Consider the following 14,215-nt stretch of genomic DNA (forward strand, 5'->3'; position numbering starts at 1 on the left):
AATTTTGATTATTTTGCTCTCTGTCTTCAGTTATATCTCAATTAACAACTGTTCATCAATATCAAGATCTAAAAAAAAAAAAAAAAAAAAAGTTTGGATTATAGGGTATCCACTTCATGGTTGTAGATGAACATTCTGGTAACAAGATATGAACCCTGTGGTTGTAGGATGTGAACCTTGTGGTTATATGATGTGAACCTTGTGGTAACATATACAAACCCCGTGGTTCTAGGATGTGGACCTTGTGGCTGTAGGATGTGAACCTTGTGGTTGTAGATTGTGGACATCATGGCAACATATATAAACCTTGTGTTTGTAGGATGTGAAACCTGTGGTAACATATATAAATCCTAGGGTTGTTGGATGTGGATCTTGTGGTCGTAAGATGTGAACAATGTGCTTACATATATGAACCTTGTGGTAACATTTATGAATCCTGTAGTTGAAGTTTAAGAACCTTGCAGTTATAGGATGTGAACCTTGTGGTAACATATATGAACATTTTGGTTGTATGATGTGAACCTTGTGGCTATATGATGGGAACCTTGTGGCTGTAGGATATGAAACTTGTACGTCTAAGATATTAATTTAAAAGTTGTAAATATCTATTTCACATGGTTTCTTGACTACGAGACAATTTTTCGGCCTCCTGCTGTTTTCGTGGCCAGGACTTTTCTGCATCAGTTGCTTTCTTTCCTTTTTGTTTCACTTTCATCTCTTGTTTCTCTTCCTGTTGAGTAAATAAAAAACAAACATGCATTCAGTGCCTGTGATTCCTAAAGCAGTGCCTGATGTCAGAGTATCTAATAGTTGTTATAAATCAACCTAAATATAAAAGTACAAGCCCAGTTTATATTTCAAGTTTGAAAACTAAGTTACAATGCTTTATATCATTCTAAAGCTGTTTGTTGAGTTTACATTTATGCTTATGTGATACATGTACATCACATAGACATTGACAAAATCAACTTTCCCTCCCTAACAGAAAATTCTTAAACATCACATTTGAATAAATAAGTCACGAATGTCGAAGCAATACATAGAGTCAGTGTGCTTCATATTAGATACCCAACATATTTTTGTTAGTTTGTTTTATGTCCAATCCAAAATTTTCCCCTCATATTGAGACATCCCCAGTTGTTGGTGAAGTACCACAAAATTAGACTTATGCTTAGCACTTACAGTCATAGCAGTGAAGGTTCTTTAACGTGCCAACGCCAGCCACGACACAGGATCTCTGTTTTAAGGTCATATCTGAAAGACCCACGATTCTCACTTCTAAATGTAGAGCATTTGGCGAAGGAGTAATCACTATCTATGTTTACATCTTAGGTTTCACGTGACCATGGCACGAGCGGGGCTCAAACTCATGACCTCCCCGGTTACACTTAACATATATAACACAGATGGAAAACAGTGAAGGCAACAAACAGTAATCAATCCCATCAATCCCATAAAGGATATAAAGCTGAGAGTATGACAAACATGGACCCCTGGAAACCCCAGAGGAGGGATCAGGTGCCTAGTAAGCATCCCCTGTCAGCTGGTGACATTCACCGTGAACCCTACATCCTGATCAGACACAAGTAAATGGAGTAACAAATAGTCAAAATCAGCATGTCAAGAACAGCATAACGATTGGTAAGAAACAAGTCACACAATTTGACCTAATGACAGGTTGTATTTGCAGATTAGATCATTATAACAACCATATAATTTGTGAAATTGTGACTTCAAATGCGACTGTTGAAACTCCTATCTCATGAACTTATTTGTCAGTAGCCTGTATCAATTCAAAACTTTATCATATGCAGAATATGTTCCAACATATCGAATGAATTGAGAGACATAAACACCATATGCAGGTGATAGTGGAATGGGATACACCAAATCGACATGAGTAAGTATTGAATAAAATACTGTGCACATTGCTAGTGGTAAGCCTGATTCTGATTGGAAAACAAATCCGACAGGCCACCAAGATAATTTTAGAGGAAAGAGAGAACTTGACTACCTTTTATCCATCACGAATGACAATAAAACAAATCTTAGTATATACACACATTCTAGTGTCCACTGTAAATGAATGGAACACTCGCTCAGAAACAATAATTACTTTAATTCTGAATCTCTTACAGCTCTCTGCTGACACATTACAACACAACGAATCATATCTCATATTTCTTAACCACAGATTACATTTACCAAGCCATGATTAGTTTATAAACAAACACATTATTTATAGAACAATAACTTCTGTAACAGTTGGATAAACAATTGCATACATGTACACTAAATCTTGACGAAATACCTTGTCTACCAGGTTAAAACGTTTCTTTATCCTTTCCTTGATTAACAGCCCTTTAATTAATAGCTTCCAGTTTCCTAGGGCCCTCTTCTCTATTTTCTAATTGTAACAGAGAAAATAACGTTAACAAATCATTACTCACCAACACAATATTCTCCCAATTTATTCCAGTCTATAGAGCTGTTCAAATAATACTCAGTGCTCACACAAATTGGGGCCTAATTCAATAAAAGCACAATTAAACATTCACTCAAAAGTCTACAGTTCCTACATAACTTATCCGTGGACTACAATTTTAATTCTTTGTATCTGTCTCAGCAGTAATGGATCAAGTATATCACCGTCCATTTCCTTCTCTAGATACGACATGAAGGACTCGGAAATCTTTGTTAAAATCAAAGAATACCCAAAATTTTGGATGCATAAAATGAAGTAGGATTTTACTGTGTTTCACAAATCTTCACTTGAAAATTCAATAGAAAAGCATAACCCTATTCCTAACATATTCCCAAATAAATAAACAAAACAAAATAAACAAACCCAAAAATTGAAAATCCTTCAACGACTTGTTACTGGTGTATTTCATGTATTAATGACTGACTTACCTGTTCATTGTCCTCTTAAACACTGCAAAATGCTACTTCATTTGATGCATCCAAAATTGTGGGTATCCTATAACCTCAAAAACCCTGATCCTGAATTTTTGGGAATGCATGATATATGTGTAACCATTGAACCTCATGGTTGTGGTGTTGTGTTTAGTAGGCATTGGTGTTGTCTGCATTGGCCTCATTGCTGGCCAGCGTAAATGTACAGGGATATCACTTTGTTTTAGAACTCATTCCTATAGTACTAGGGGTTATGACATGGGCTGAGAAATTGCGAAATAAAAAAAAAACCCTTCTACATATTGACAATTTATCTTTAGTTTACAGTATTAATCGCAAATCTTCCACAAACAAGGGAATTGACTCATGTGATCCATGTGGCCTGTGGGTCTCTTCATGATTAATTGATTGTAAGTCCCGTCGAAAATACTTCACTCATCTTGAGACGTCAACAGTTGTCAGTGAAGTACCACAAATCTAGATCTACACCTAGTGCTCATGGCCGTAGCAGTGGGGGTTAGTTAACTTTCAAACGTCTGTCGCGACACAGGACATCCGTTTTTAAGGTCATATCCAAAAGACTCGTGGTTCTCACTTCTTAATACTGAGCGTTTCGTGACGGAGCAACCACTCTTTATGTTAACGTCATCTTAGGTTTGATGCAGCTATGGCACAAGCAGAGCTTGAACTCACTGTATCCCACTGCTCTACCACTGACCTACCGCAACCGGTTGTGTCTCTTCTTGAGAATCTTCTAAAACATAGATATATATTTATATTACAACTCGCATTTTCCTCATGTATGAACCAACCAATTTCAGCACGCGACACAGTCCGTTCATATTGAATATGAACGGATTATGAACTAGCACGCGACTGAGAGAGCGTAGTGATTTGAAAAAATACATGTGTTACAAAGATCTTGCAAAGTCTAACCTCAGATTAAAATTGTGAACTTACATGGATTATCATCCCCATCTTGTGGTCTCCAGTGCACCGTGCAATGTTGATAAAAGGCAGGGTAAGATGACGTGTGACGTCATGTTTATGTTATGACGTACGTCACAATATGACTGTGATGTAGGTGGATCTTAGGAGTTCGTTTTCTGCAACAAAATATTTCCTGACTTATACAAGCAATGTAAACAAATGGCGATTAAGTAAATGAATATAGATATAAGAAATGAAATTTTGAGGCGTTCGTGGTCAATATGAACGGATTTGGATTTGAGGCAAATTCTCTGTGAATCGCTAGCGTGACTCACAGAATTTGCCTCAAAACCAAATCCGTTCATATTGACCATGAACAGCTCAAAAGTGATGTTCATTTCTTAAATAGTTTAGGAAATACATAAAGGAACAACAATATGATTAAAGAAAATCATCAAATACAGACCAAAAATACCAGTGTTTAATGGAAAAGGTAAGTCTAACAAAATACAGGCCAAATCTAGCACAAAATGAAAGCGTTGAGTAAATGGCCTTTAAATTTCAATTACAAATTGTTTTGTATGCATTAAAATGAATAGTAATTGTTAAAAGAACAAATAACAAAGGGGACTAACGAATGTCTAATTTAGTTCAACGAGATATTAAGTTCCAATAACTAACCAGATACGTTACCACTAAGAAAGCAGATGCGATACCATCAATAATAGATGCTTGCAATGTTCCAAATGACAAATCGTCGTCTTAATTCTTTATAATTATATTCATGACTAAGATAAAGCAAAATGTGTCATATAATATGCTTTTATAGATACATTATCAGAAAATTCATGAAAAATATCAGAAAATGCATTAAAAAAAAAGATTCTACTAATTATTTACATAGTTTGAATACATAAAACTTTTCAAACATTTTCTCTTAGTCATTTGATGAACCTGATACATCAGGCTGTAGAGGACATTAGATATCCTTATTACAGCTATGAAAAGAAATGATGGTAGCGTACAACTCTATCTGTTTGTAACGTATCTGTTGATTATCATGTTTCCCTTGAAAAAATTATTTACTATTCGTCATATAGAATTTAGTCGAAGTTAATATATATATACCTACTGAATTAAACAACTTCCTGTAATTAATTTTGTTTCGCTCTTCTTCTAATGCTGGATAGGTGGTATCGAATCTGTTCCAAACCGAACGTCCAAATGCTAATGTGTGCTCTTTGAACTGGATTACATGTATATCATACCTTTTTTCGTGGTGCAAAATGTTTAAGATTGTGGTATCTAATAAAAAATTTGTGTTTTTTTTTTACCTTGGTATTAAACACTAAAAAGACTGTCATATTTTTTTATTAAGGTTGCAAAATCAATAACGTACAGTTTGTATCTGTTCGCAATCCAATGGACATCAGTTTGAGAACAGTTTGCTTAAAAAATATATTACTTCTTTGAAATATCTAATATCACTAGCTAGAAACTATTTATGTTAACTTGAAATAAGTAAGGACCCGAAATTATAAAAAAAAAAAAAAAAAAAAATTATACCATTGTACAAATATAACAATTCCCAATGCGAATCAGACACGGTTTATTTCCTTAATATGCATACATTATGAGAGCAGTACTCAGAACAATGAATGGTTATGATGCTATAGCCCTATTATGTTTTTGGTACATACTGAAGAGATCTATAAGACATACAATTTTATGAACTTGGACTTTAAACGAATTTTAGAATGCCGCCGACACTTTAATGGAGAACGCAGGGTTTTAGCGAGGTGAAGATAACGAACAATGATCATTTTCCTGTGAAATACATACAGAATGTTTATATTGAAAAAAGAAAAAAAATAGCTGTAGTAATAATAACAATGAAAGTAACAATGAAAGATTGCGACCTGTATGTCATTTCTTTACAAAGTTTTGAAAATGTATGGTCATCGATTTAATTTTATGATATATGTTACATTTCAAGTATTATTTAGGTAAAATGGAGAATTTAAAGTTAATTTATGTCTGTAGAAAATTTAACATCTCACTAGCATGTCGACCATCGTGAGCGTTATATCTTGATAAGGTAAATGGAGATATCCGTAGTCAAAATCAGTGTGCTAAGAACGGCTTAACAATCGGTATGAAACACGTCAGACAGCATTTGACTCAATGATAGGTCGTATCAGCAAACTTGATCGTTATAACGACCATAGAATTTGCGAAATGCTGACTGTAAACGAGACCGTTGGAACCCCTGCAGCATCATCTTGTTTGTCAGTAGCCTGCTTAGATTTAAAAACTGACCATAAGCAGAACAAGCTCTTGCGTATCGAATCAGTTGAGAGATAAAAAGACATATAATAGAATACAGTTTATCCAATGTAAGACCATATAACATATCAATGACAAATCCTCAACATGACATGCGCACCTTTTCTAATACAAAATACAAAAATTTTCTAAGTTTTCTAAGTTTTTCTAACATAAGACCATATACATGTAATATGAAGAGTTATACACAAGACGTGGTACATTAAACGGTATTGACTCCCATAAAATACTCCTAGAAATAAACTCAAGAATGTCATAGAATTAAATGCAAATGATAAAATCTCTCTCTCTCTCTCTCTCTCTCTCTCTCTCTCTCTCTCTCTCTCTCTCTAGTTCTCTAATGTACTGTAGTTTTGCGTGTCCTGATCACGTGTTCTATCATTTAATGTCTCGTAGTACACAGCCGTCCCCGTTGAGTTGTCTCCCCTTCCTGGTTGTTCGTTTACTGGGTCCTCAAATTCCGCATCCGCATACAATGGCTCTTCTTTTAAGCTTGTCTGTTTTCCTTTAAGTATACCTCTGTAATTACAGTAAAAAGAATTGAAACTCGACCTGGTACCTCTTTTACTTTTACATACTTCTTGTGTGGAACTCTTCAATCTCGATACGGAATAGAACTAAGGGATTGGTCGTTAATGCAGCAATGCATAGGGCGGCATTTTCATCCAGTGAAACATAAAAATGAATATTTATAGGTGCATGGACATTCGATAGACTATTCTAGAGTATAGACACTGAATCTCCGACTCTGCACTATTAAATAAAATTTAGATGGCCTACCATTTGTCTTTACGAAAATAACCCAGTATACCGACATTTGTACATACCATCGTTCATATTCATATATTCCTAACACTGTTTGAAAACTTAAAAACAAGATTATATTTCATAAACTGGTATATCGTCTTTTTATATCCATTAAACCTGTTCCTCTGCGCGAGAGAGCGGCGCAAATAGAATATTAATTGTAGCATTTTCCATCTTGGGTGTCTCCGTAAAGTACTGATCACGTAGTATGTATACTAAGTACTGATGACACAGTAAACAAAATACTGATGACATAGTACACCTCTCCCAAATGCATATGTAGCAAGGTGTTCATTACGCTAATGACGCAGTACACTACTGATGGCGTAGAACACAAAATACTGATGGTTCAGTACACAATGTACTGATGGCACAGTGGTTTTACTTCCCGAATAACACTAACTCTGTATATATATATATATATATATATATATATATATATATATATATATATATATATATTTCTGTTTAATTTTCTCCAATGTCTGTGGTGATGGATTGGTTTTCAGAATTTTGTTTATCTTCGCTTAAGTGTGTACAGTTACAAAAATGGTTTATATTCGGGAACACCTTATCTCCGAGAATGACGCATTTAGAAAGAAAAAATATTAATTCGGGCCGATCGCTAGTAGAAAATTCAAAATTAGAGTATCATTCTAATATCCAAGAAATTCGATAACACATAAAGGGAGAAACAAATGCATTTTTTTTTAAATTGCACAACAAACTTTGCACACCATAGGATGCTTACTCCTCCTAGGTACCTGATCCCATCTGGTGTATCCTGGGGTCCGTGTTTGCCCAAGTATCTATTTTGTATTACTTATGGGATTTATGAGATTCATCACTGTTCGTTATCTTCACCTTTCATATCATATAGAAAATTTGAGTAAATTCTTGTTTCGATACAATTTTCTAACATTCTTTACTACGCAACAATTATATACAGAAACTTTTCAGACTGAGGATATGGAAATGGTTTTTAAAGTAATGGGGGATATCTTTCCTGTATGTTCTTACGATCCCCATTCTAAAATAATTCATTCATTTCCTTACATGCACAAGAAGCTGAAAATAACAAACAGTGATCACTCTCATAACTCCTATAAGAAAATACAAAATAAAAAGGTGGACAAACACGGACCTCTTGACATACCAGAGGTGGGATCAGGTGCTTCGGAGGAGTAAGCATCCCATGTCGATCGGTCACACCCGCTGTGAGCCGTATGTCCCGATCAGACAAATGGAGCAATCCGTAGTCAAAGTCAGTGTGTCATGAACGACCTAACAATCGTATGAAATACGTCGGACAACCCAATGATAAGTTGTATTGGCAAACTAGATCATTATAACTACCAAAGAATTTGCAAAATGCTGACTTTAAACGAGACTGTTGAAACCCCTGTAACATCATCTTCTTTGTCAGTAGTCTGCTTCGATTTAAAAACCGATCGTATGCAGAACAACCTCTTGCGTACCGAATTATTTGGGAGACATAAACACCATATGCAGGCGATAATGGAATATTGCAACATAAACATGGAAATTGACGGTGGAGAAGCTAAAATTATCCCGTGTGTCGTAAAGTTTAGTTGTTAGTTTGCCGTTAATATCCATTTTCAATAAAGTATCTACATGTAGGTACAGAGCAGATGTGGAGGACTCCGTGGTGTTTTTTATCTGGAGTTCACGACGATATATCATATTGACATCTGAATGAAAATGATAATTGTTAATTAATAATCTAAATGGTGAGTTGAAGGCCACATCAAGAGACTAATAGCTCGTTTGAACACCTTGTTTGAAGCATGGTTTCACCGTTAAAAGAGTGATACAAGCTCTCAATTATTTCATATGATTCTTTGTGTGATTATTTTTCTCAGAATGAGATAAAGGTGTTTTATTTTCAAATAAGATATTTGAGTCCATATTTCTGTGATTTGATGCATGATGTGATTATGTGTATTTCTAAAACACAATATCCATAAAAGACTCGGATGTCTAGACGTTCTGATTTTTAAAATAAAAATTTATTATGAAAACGAAAATATTATTTCTCAATACTCTTTAAATCTACAGCTAACCTCTTTATTTAAAAAACAGGTCAATTAGCCAACATGTATAGGATAAATCTTTTCGAAAAACGGCCAAAATTCAGAAAGATTGCGATTTTCAAAATTGAAGCAAGCCCGATCAAAATTATAAGTAGTCATTTTAATCAGAAATCTACATTCCCTTCTTGTAAAAGGGTTTACAAACTAAATTAATTGATAGACAAACCTACTTTCTTCATGAAAAGTACATGAAATTAGCAACAATGTGATTATTTTCGTAATTTCTAATAATTTTCATCGCGATCGATCCTCTTCTGTTTGGTTAGGTCCAAATTGAAAAACATTGCGATGTTTCTGAAATTTGGTAATTACATTTCAATTTCGTTTTAAAATACATGTATATTTGTCTCGTGTATCTTTTTTCCATATGGCATGTTTCTTGCGGATTTTAGTCGTAGATTTAAAAAATATTAACAAGACTCCCCTACAATTTTCATATTTACATGAGTCTTTTTCGCAGGTTTTATTATATATTCATACCATGCATCAAATTAAAGCGAAGTTGGGATTTTGAAATCTTTATTTCCAGAGAAAATTTATCATTCCGGAAAAACATTACAAAAACTTCAGCGATAATATCACTATTTCAATGGTGAACTCATGCATCATACGAGTTGCTGAAAAAGCCGTTAAATTGACGGATTGATTGGTTGAGGATTTACGACGTTTTGGCAGTATTTCAGCCATTTTACGGCGGTTAACTAATTGAAATATGTTTGGCTGTGAGTGTTTAAGTTTCACTGACGGCCCCCATTGAGCCTAATCTTTTTAGAACATCAGGGAAATGATATTTTGCGTGCCAAGAGGGTGTGGTCCTTGACATTGGACACCCTTTAACGTCCCATACGACGGCCATAAAAAGAACCCGTTAAATAAATCAATGCAACCTTGAATGTATAGATGAAAGGTGAATACAACGAACAGTGATCAATCTCATAACTCCTATAAGCAATACAAAATACAGCGTTGGGCAAACACAGACCCCTGGGCATACCATTGGTGGGATCAGGTGCCTAGGAGGAGTAAGCATTTCCTGTCGACTGGTCACACCCGTCGTGAGCGTTATATCTTGATAAGGTAAATGGAGCTATCCGTAGTCAAAATCAGTGTGCTAAGAACGGCCTAACAATCGGTATGAAACACGTCAGACAGCATTTGACCCAATGATAGGTCGTATTAGCAAACTAGATCGTTATAACGACCATAGAATTTGCGAAATGCTGACTTTACACGAGACCGTTGGAACCCCTGCAGCATCACCTTGTTTCTCAGTAGCCTGCGTAGATTTAAAAACTGACTATAAGCAGAACAAGCTCTTGCATATCGAATCAGTTGAGATATATAAACACCATATGCAGGTAATAATGGAATATTGCTACATAAATCTGGGAAGCTGACGATAGAGAAACTTTGTCATAAAGCTGAGTTGTTTGTCGTTAATATCTACTTTCAATAAAATATCTACACATGACACAGAAGTGGACGACTCTGTGGTATCTTTTATTTTGAGTTCACTGGGATATATCGAATCAACATATGAAAATTATTATTGTTGTTAGAGAACACGTCCTCGATACATCTAAATGTCGAATTGAAGACCACAGCAAGATATATTTTCTTCTCACGGAGACGGTTTTGAAAAAATTCTGCTTCAATGGAATATAAAAACAGGTCAGCTAACAAAGAAGCACAATTCGTGCTCATGGGGATTCCAAAAGACTCTTGGAAGACCTAATCGCCAAAGACCACGAAGATATTGTCAATGAGGACCTCTAGCATATCTTTTATTTCTACTTCAGGGTGCTTGTGTGTGGAATCACAGTAGCATTTAACAAAGTAATGTTTGGATGACTAATCACTAGATAGGAATATTTGCGTTTTCCATTTTTGTTGAAGAAGCAACTGTCTATGATGTCAAAAAGTCAAAAAATATTTATAAGATTGATCACTGTTCGTTATCTTCACCTTTCATGCACAACTTTCGTAGATTTTCATCTTTGCTGACCGGAAGTAGGAATTGTACAAAAATAGTCGCAGACTCCACAAATGTTTAGAAAGGGGGAAATCCGACGAGAACTTTAGAATATCGCACGGTCTATGAAAATTCTACAGAATTAATAGAAGTGAAAAATTTTCGACGAGACATAAAACAAACATAACCATTCAAGAATTCCAAGGACTGGGCTACGAGTTCCCTACACTATAAAGATTTGAATATTAGAAACTGTTGACAATTATCGTACCTTTTCCAATATATCGCCAGGAGACCAACATTTATCAACACTGACACTACCAGCGCCACCACCAAACCACTCACTATTGCGTTGCTTCCCTTCGAATGTTCCTCACTTTTTCCTGTTTCATATGATAACGTGCCATGAGTATTATAGTCGATTTTCAGTCAAACAACATTTTTTATTTCTTTGAAAATATCTGATTTACTTTTGCTTTTACCTAACATCTCGGTAACAGTCCCACTGTAAAATCCAGTTATGGGATCACATGACAAGTTACACCGTTGCGCACACTGTGTTCCAAAGAATCCATTCAGACACACTGCAAAAACCAAAAACTACTTGGAAAGCGATAGCGAATAAGGGAGGGGGTATTATTTCATATATCATGTACATATTTTGCATCCAATAAATATTGATATAAAATGACGGAAAATTTTAAGATGTATTCACAATTGTCCTACAAATATAAATGTCATCTATATTTTTCAGAAAGTTAGTATCGTAACAGAGTTACGTATTTCACATTTTCACAACACCATAGGCAAATATAGAGGAAACTAAACCATGCGGAGTACATGTATATTGTTCCTTTAATTCAAGAAATGTAGAAATCATTTCCATCTTCTTATTATTAGAATAGCATTCCATCATAAACGTTTGATATCTACAAAATTGTAATACCTTCGGAACAGTCTTTGTTCCTCCATCCTGGAGCACAACCCTCGTCACAGTATCCTGTCGTGGCATTACAAGCGGCACCATTCAAGCACCTGCCTTTACAAAGCTCGGTACAGTCGTCGCCAAAATACCCTTTCGCACACTCTGTAAATGAATCAACAAATATATTTGTAATGAATCAACAAGATATTCGTAATGCATCAACAAGATACAACACATAATAGGAAATTCTTCTACAAGTCACCTTGAAATCAGAAGGATATTGAAATATTTAGAGCCACTTCACCTTATGTTGGTGACTTCTAAATACGAGTGAAGAAAACAATTATCAAATACCATTCTGATTTACAATACATCAACGTGGAAAAAGTGATGTCCGCTGCACGTACCCATCCTCAAGATGAAGGTAGGTGGGGTAAAGTTTCATACTGTCAATTTGAAATAATTCAATCTTCCGTATTTTCATGTTTTAATCGATGATTACTAATGCAAGCTTAAATTACAGGGAAGCTTATTGATAGTTTAATTCCTAATTGGAAAAGAAAACAAAGCGTACAAAACTGGAATAATGTGGGTAAGTGATATTTTTTTAAATAGTTCATTTGCCTCTAAATTTCGCGTCTTAACTAAAAAAAAATTATAAGAAATTTCGAACTCATGCAAATCATTCAATAAGTTGGGATAAACATTCTGAAGTCAAGTTACGCTTTCAAAAACACGGGTACCTGTCTTTTGGACCCGCATTCCCTTTGATCCACTCCTTTCTGATATGCATATTTCCTGACTTATTTTAATATATCTATTTTGCAATACCCAGTACCATTTTGCACTTTTATCAAACTCTTTTAAGTTACATAGTTCTATTGGAATAAGTATGGTATATGACAAGGTAAGAAGAAAATTGTAAGCAATCGGGGGAATTTCACCTTGATCATTAATAGGATTAATTTTTGCAGTAAATATGTTCTGATTTCCAGTCAACAGCAGGTCAAGGGGCTGTAGATGGATTAATGTCCTCATTCAATCGAGTTATATAACCCAGTCAGACTGCATTTAAGTTCAATAAAAGCGCAAAATGGCATTGGGAATTTTTAAAAAAAATCATACGACTCCATTGATATACTTTGCTCATTAAAAAAAGGAGGATCAACGGGAGTGTGGGTCCAAACCTCAGGTGCCTGTAAGCAGTAGTGCCGTCAATACCCGAGTATGTCCAGTCACTAACTTAGATGTTGGAACTCTGGTCTTTTCAATGAAAAGGTAAAGATAACTTACAATGATCAATCTCATACTTCGTATAAAGAATATAGTTAAGGGTAGGGCAAACACGAAACTCTGAAAATACCGGAGATGAGAGAAAGTGACTAGGAGGAATCAGAATCCCTGTCGACCGGGTGCACCAGCCCTATATCTAGATCAGATAAACGGAGTAATCCGTAGTCAAAATCAGTGCTGGTTTAACTGCGCCTTAAAATGTCTTGATGTAAAATTCATTATAAAAGGACTTTGTTATTAGCGTTGTCGTCTTTCAGTATTGTTCAATATCAAACAAGTTTTACTGCCTGTTTCTTGTATGTTCTGTTTTCTTTGGTTACAATAGTCTCCCTTCCAACCATCGGAACACCTCGTACATTTTCCATCCAATATGTTGCATATTTTCTCTACGCAATTTTCTGGGCAATTTTTGCTGCAGTCTTCACCAAAACTTCCCGCCACACACCCTGCAGTTTGAAAATATAGAGAGTTAATGAATGTTTATGTTGTATATTATTAAAACAAATACAAGAACAAACCTGATTATTGGTTAAAAGCATCTCTAGTCCTCAGAGCTATGAAATATATCAAAATGTTCCTATTCTGCAATATTCACCAGCAGCATAAAACAATATGTGCTCTTAAAACACGATTACCCGTATACTGATGAAAGACTGTACATAATATGATATGTTTCTATTTTTGGACCCGCTCTAGAATCAAAACTCTATAGTTGGAGTTGCGGAATTCACAAATTCTGTATATACCATGGGCTTTTCTTAAATATGCATTTAGTTTTATACAGTATCAGCAAAAGTAAAGAAGAAATCTTTCTAATGATAGAGACAATATTCACTAGAATAAATTTGGTCTGATATCGGATCGAAACTCCTACTTATGGAATAATGAATCAAAAAGTAAAAATCAATATAT

The 14,215-nt window shown here is 35.0% G+C and overlaps 1 protein-coding gene across 2 annotated transcripts in view; it reads right to left on the reverse strand.

Moving 5' to 3' along the window:
- Positions 1 to 6,219: 6,219 nt before the first annotated feature.
- LOC130048107 (uncharacterized) overlaps positions 6,220 to 14,215 on the reverse strand; it is a 30,266-nt gene continuing 22,270 nt past the window's right edge. The window contains exons 5-9 of one of the 2 annotated variants that reach the window (XM_056144284.1): positions 13,591 to 13,749; positions 12,032 to 12,172; positions 11,568 to 11,669; positions 11,357 to 11,468; positions 6,220 to 6,711 (exon numbers count right to left, since the gene is read on the reverse strand). In XM_056144284.1, the coding sequence (XP_056000259.1) occupies positions 6,522 to 6,711; positions 11,357 to 11,468; positions 11,568 to 11,669; positions 12,032 to 12,172; positions 13,591 to 13,749 (704 nt within the window). In that variant the 3' untranslated portion in view covers positions 6,220 to 6,521. Of the gene's footprint in view, positions 6,712 to 11,356; positions 11,469 to 11,567; positions 11,670 to 12,031; positions 12,173 to 13,587; positions 13,750 to 14,215 lie in introns of both variants that reach the window. The other variant, XM_056144283.1, reaches the window with a different exon arrangement.

This window comes from Ostrea edulis, chromosome 7 (assembly GCF_947568905.1).
Source record: "Ostrea edulis chromosome 7, xbOstEdul1.1, whole genome shotgun sequence".
NCBI classification, from domain to species: Eukaryota; Metazoa; Mollusca; class Bivalvia; order Ostreida; family Ostreidae; genus Ostrea; species Ostrea edulis.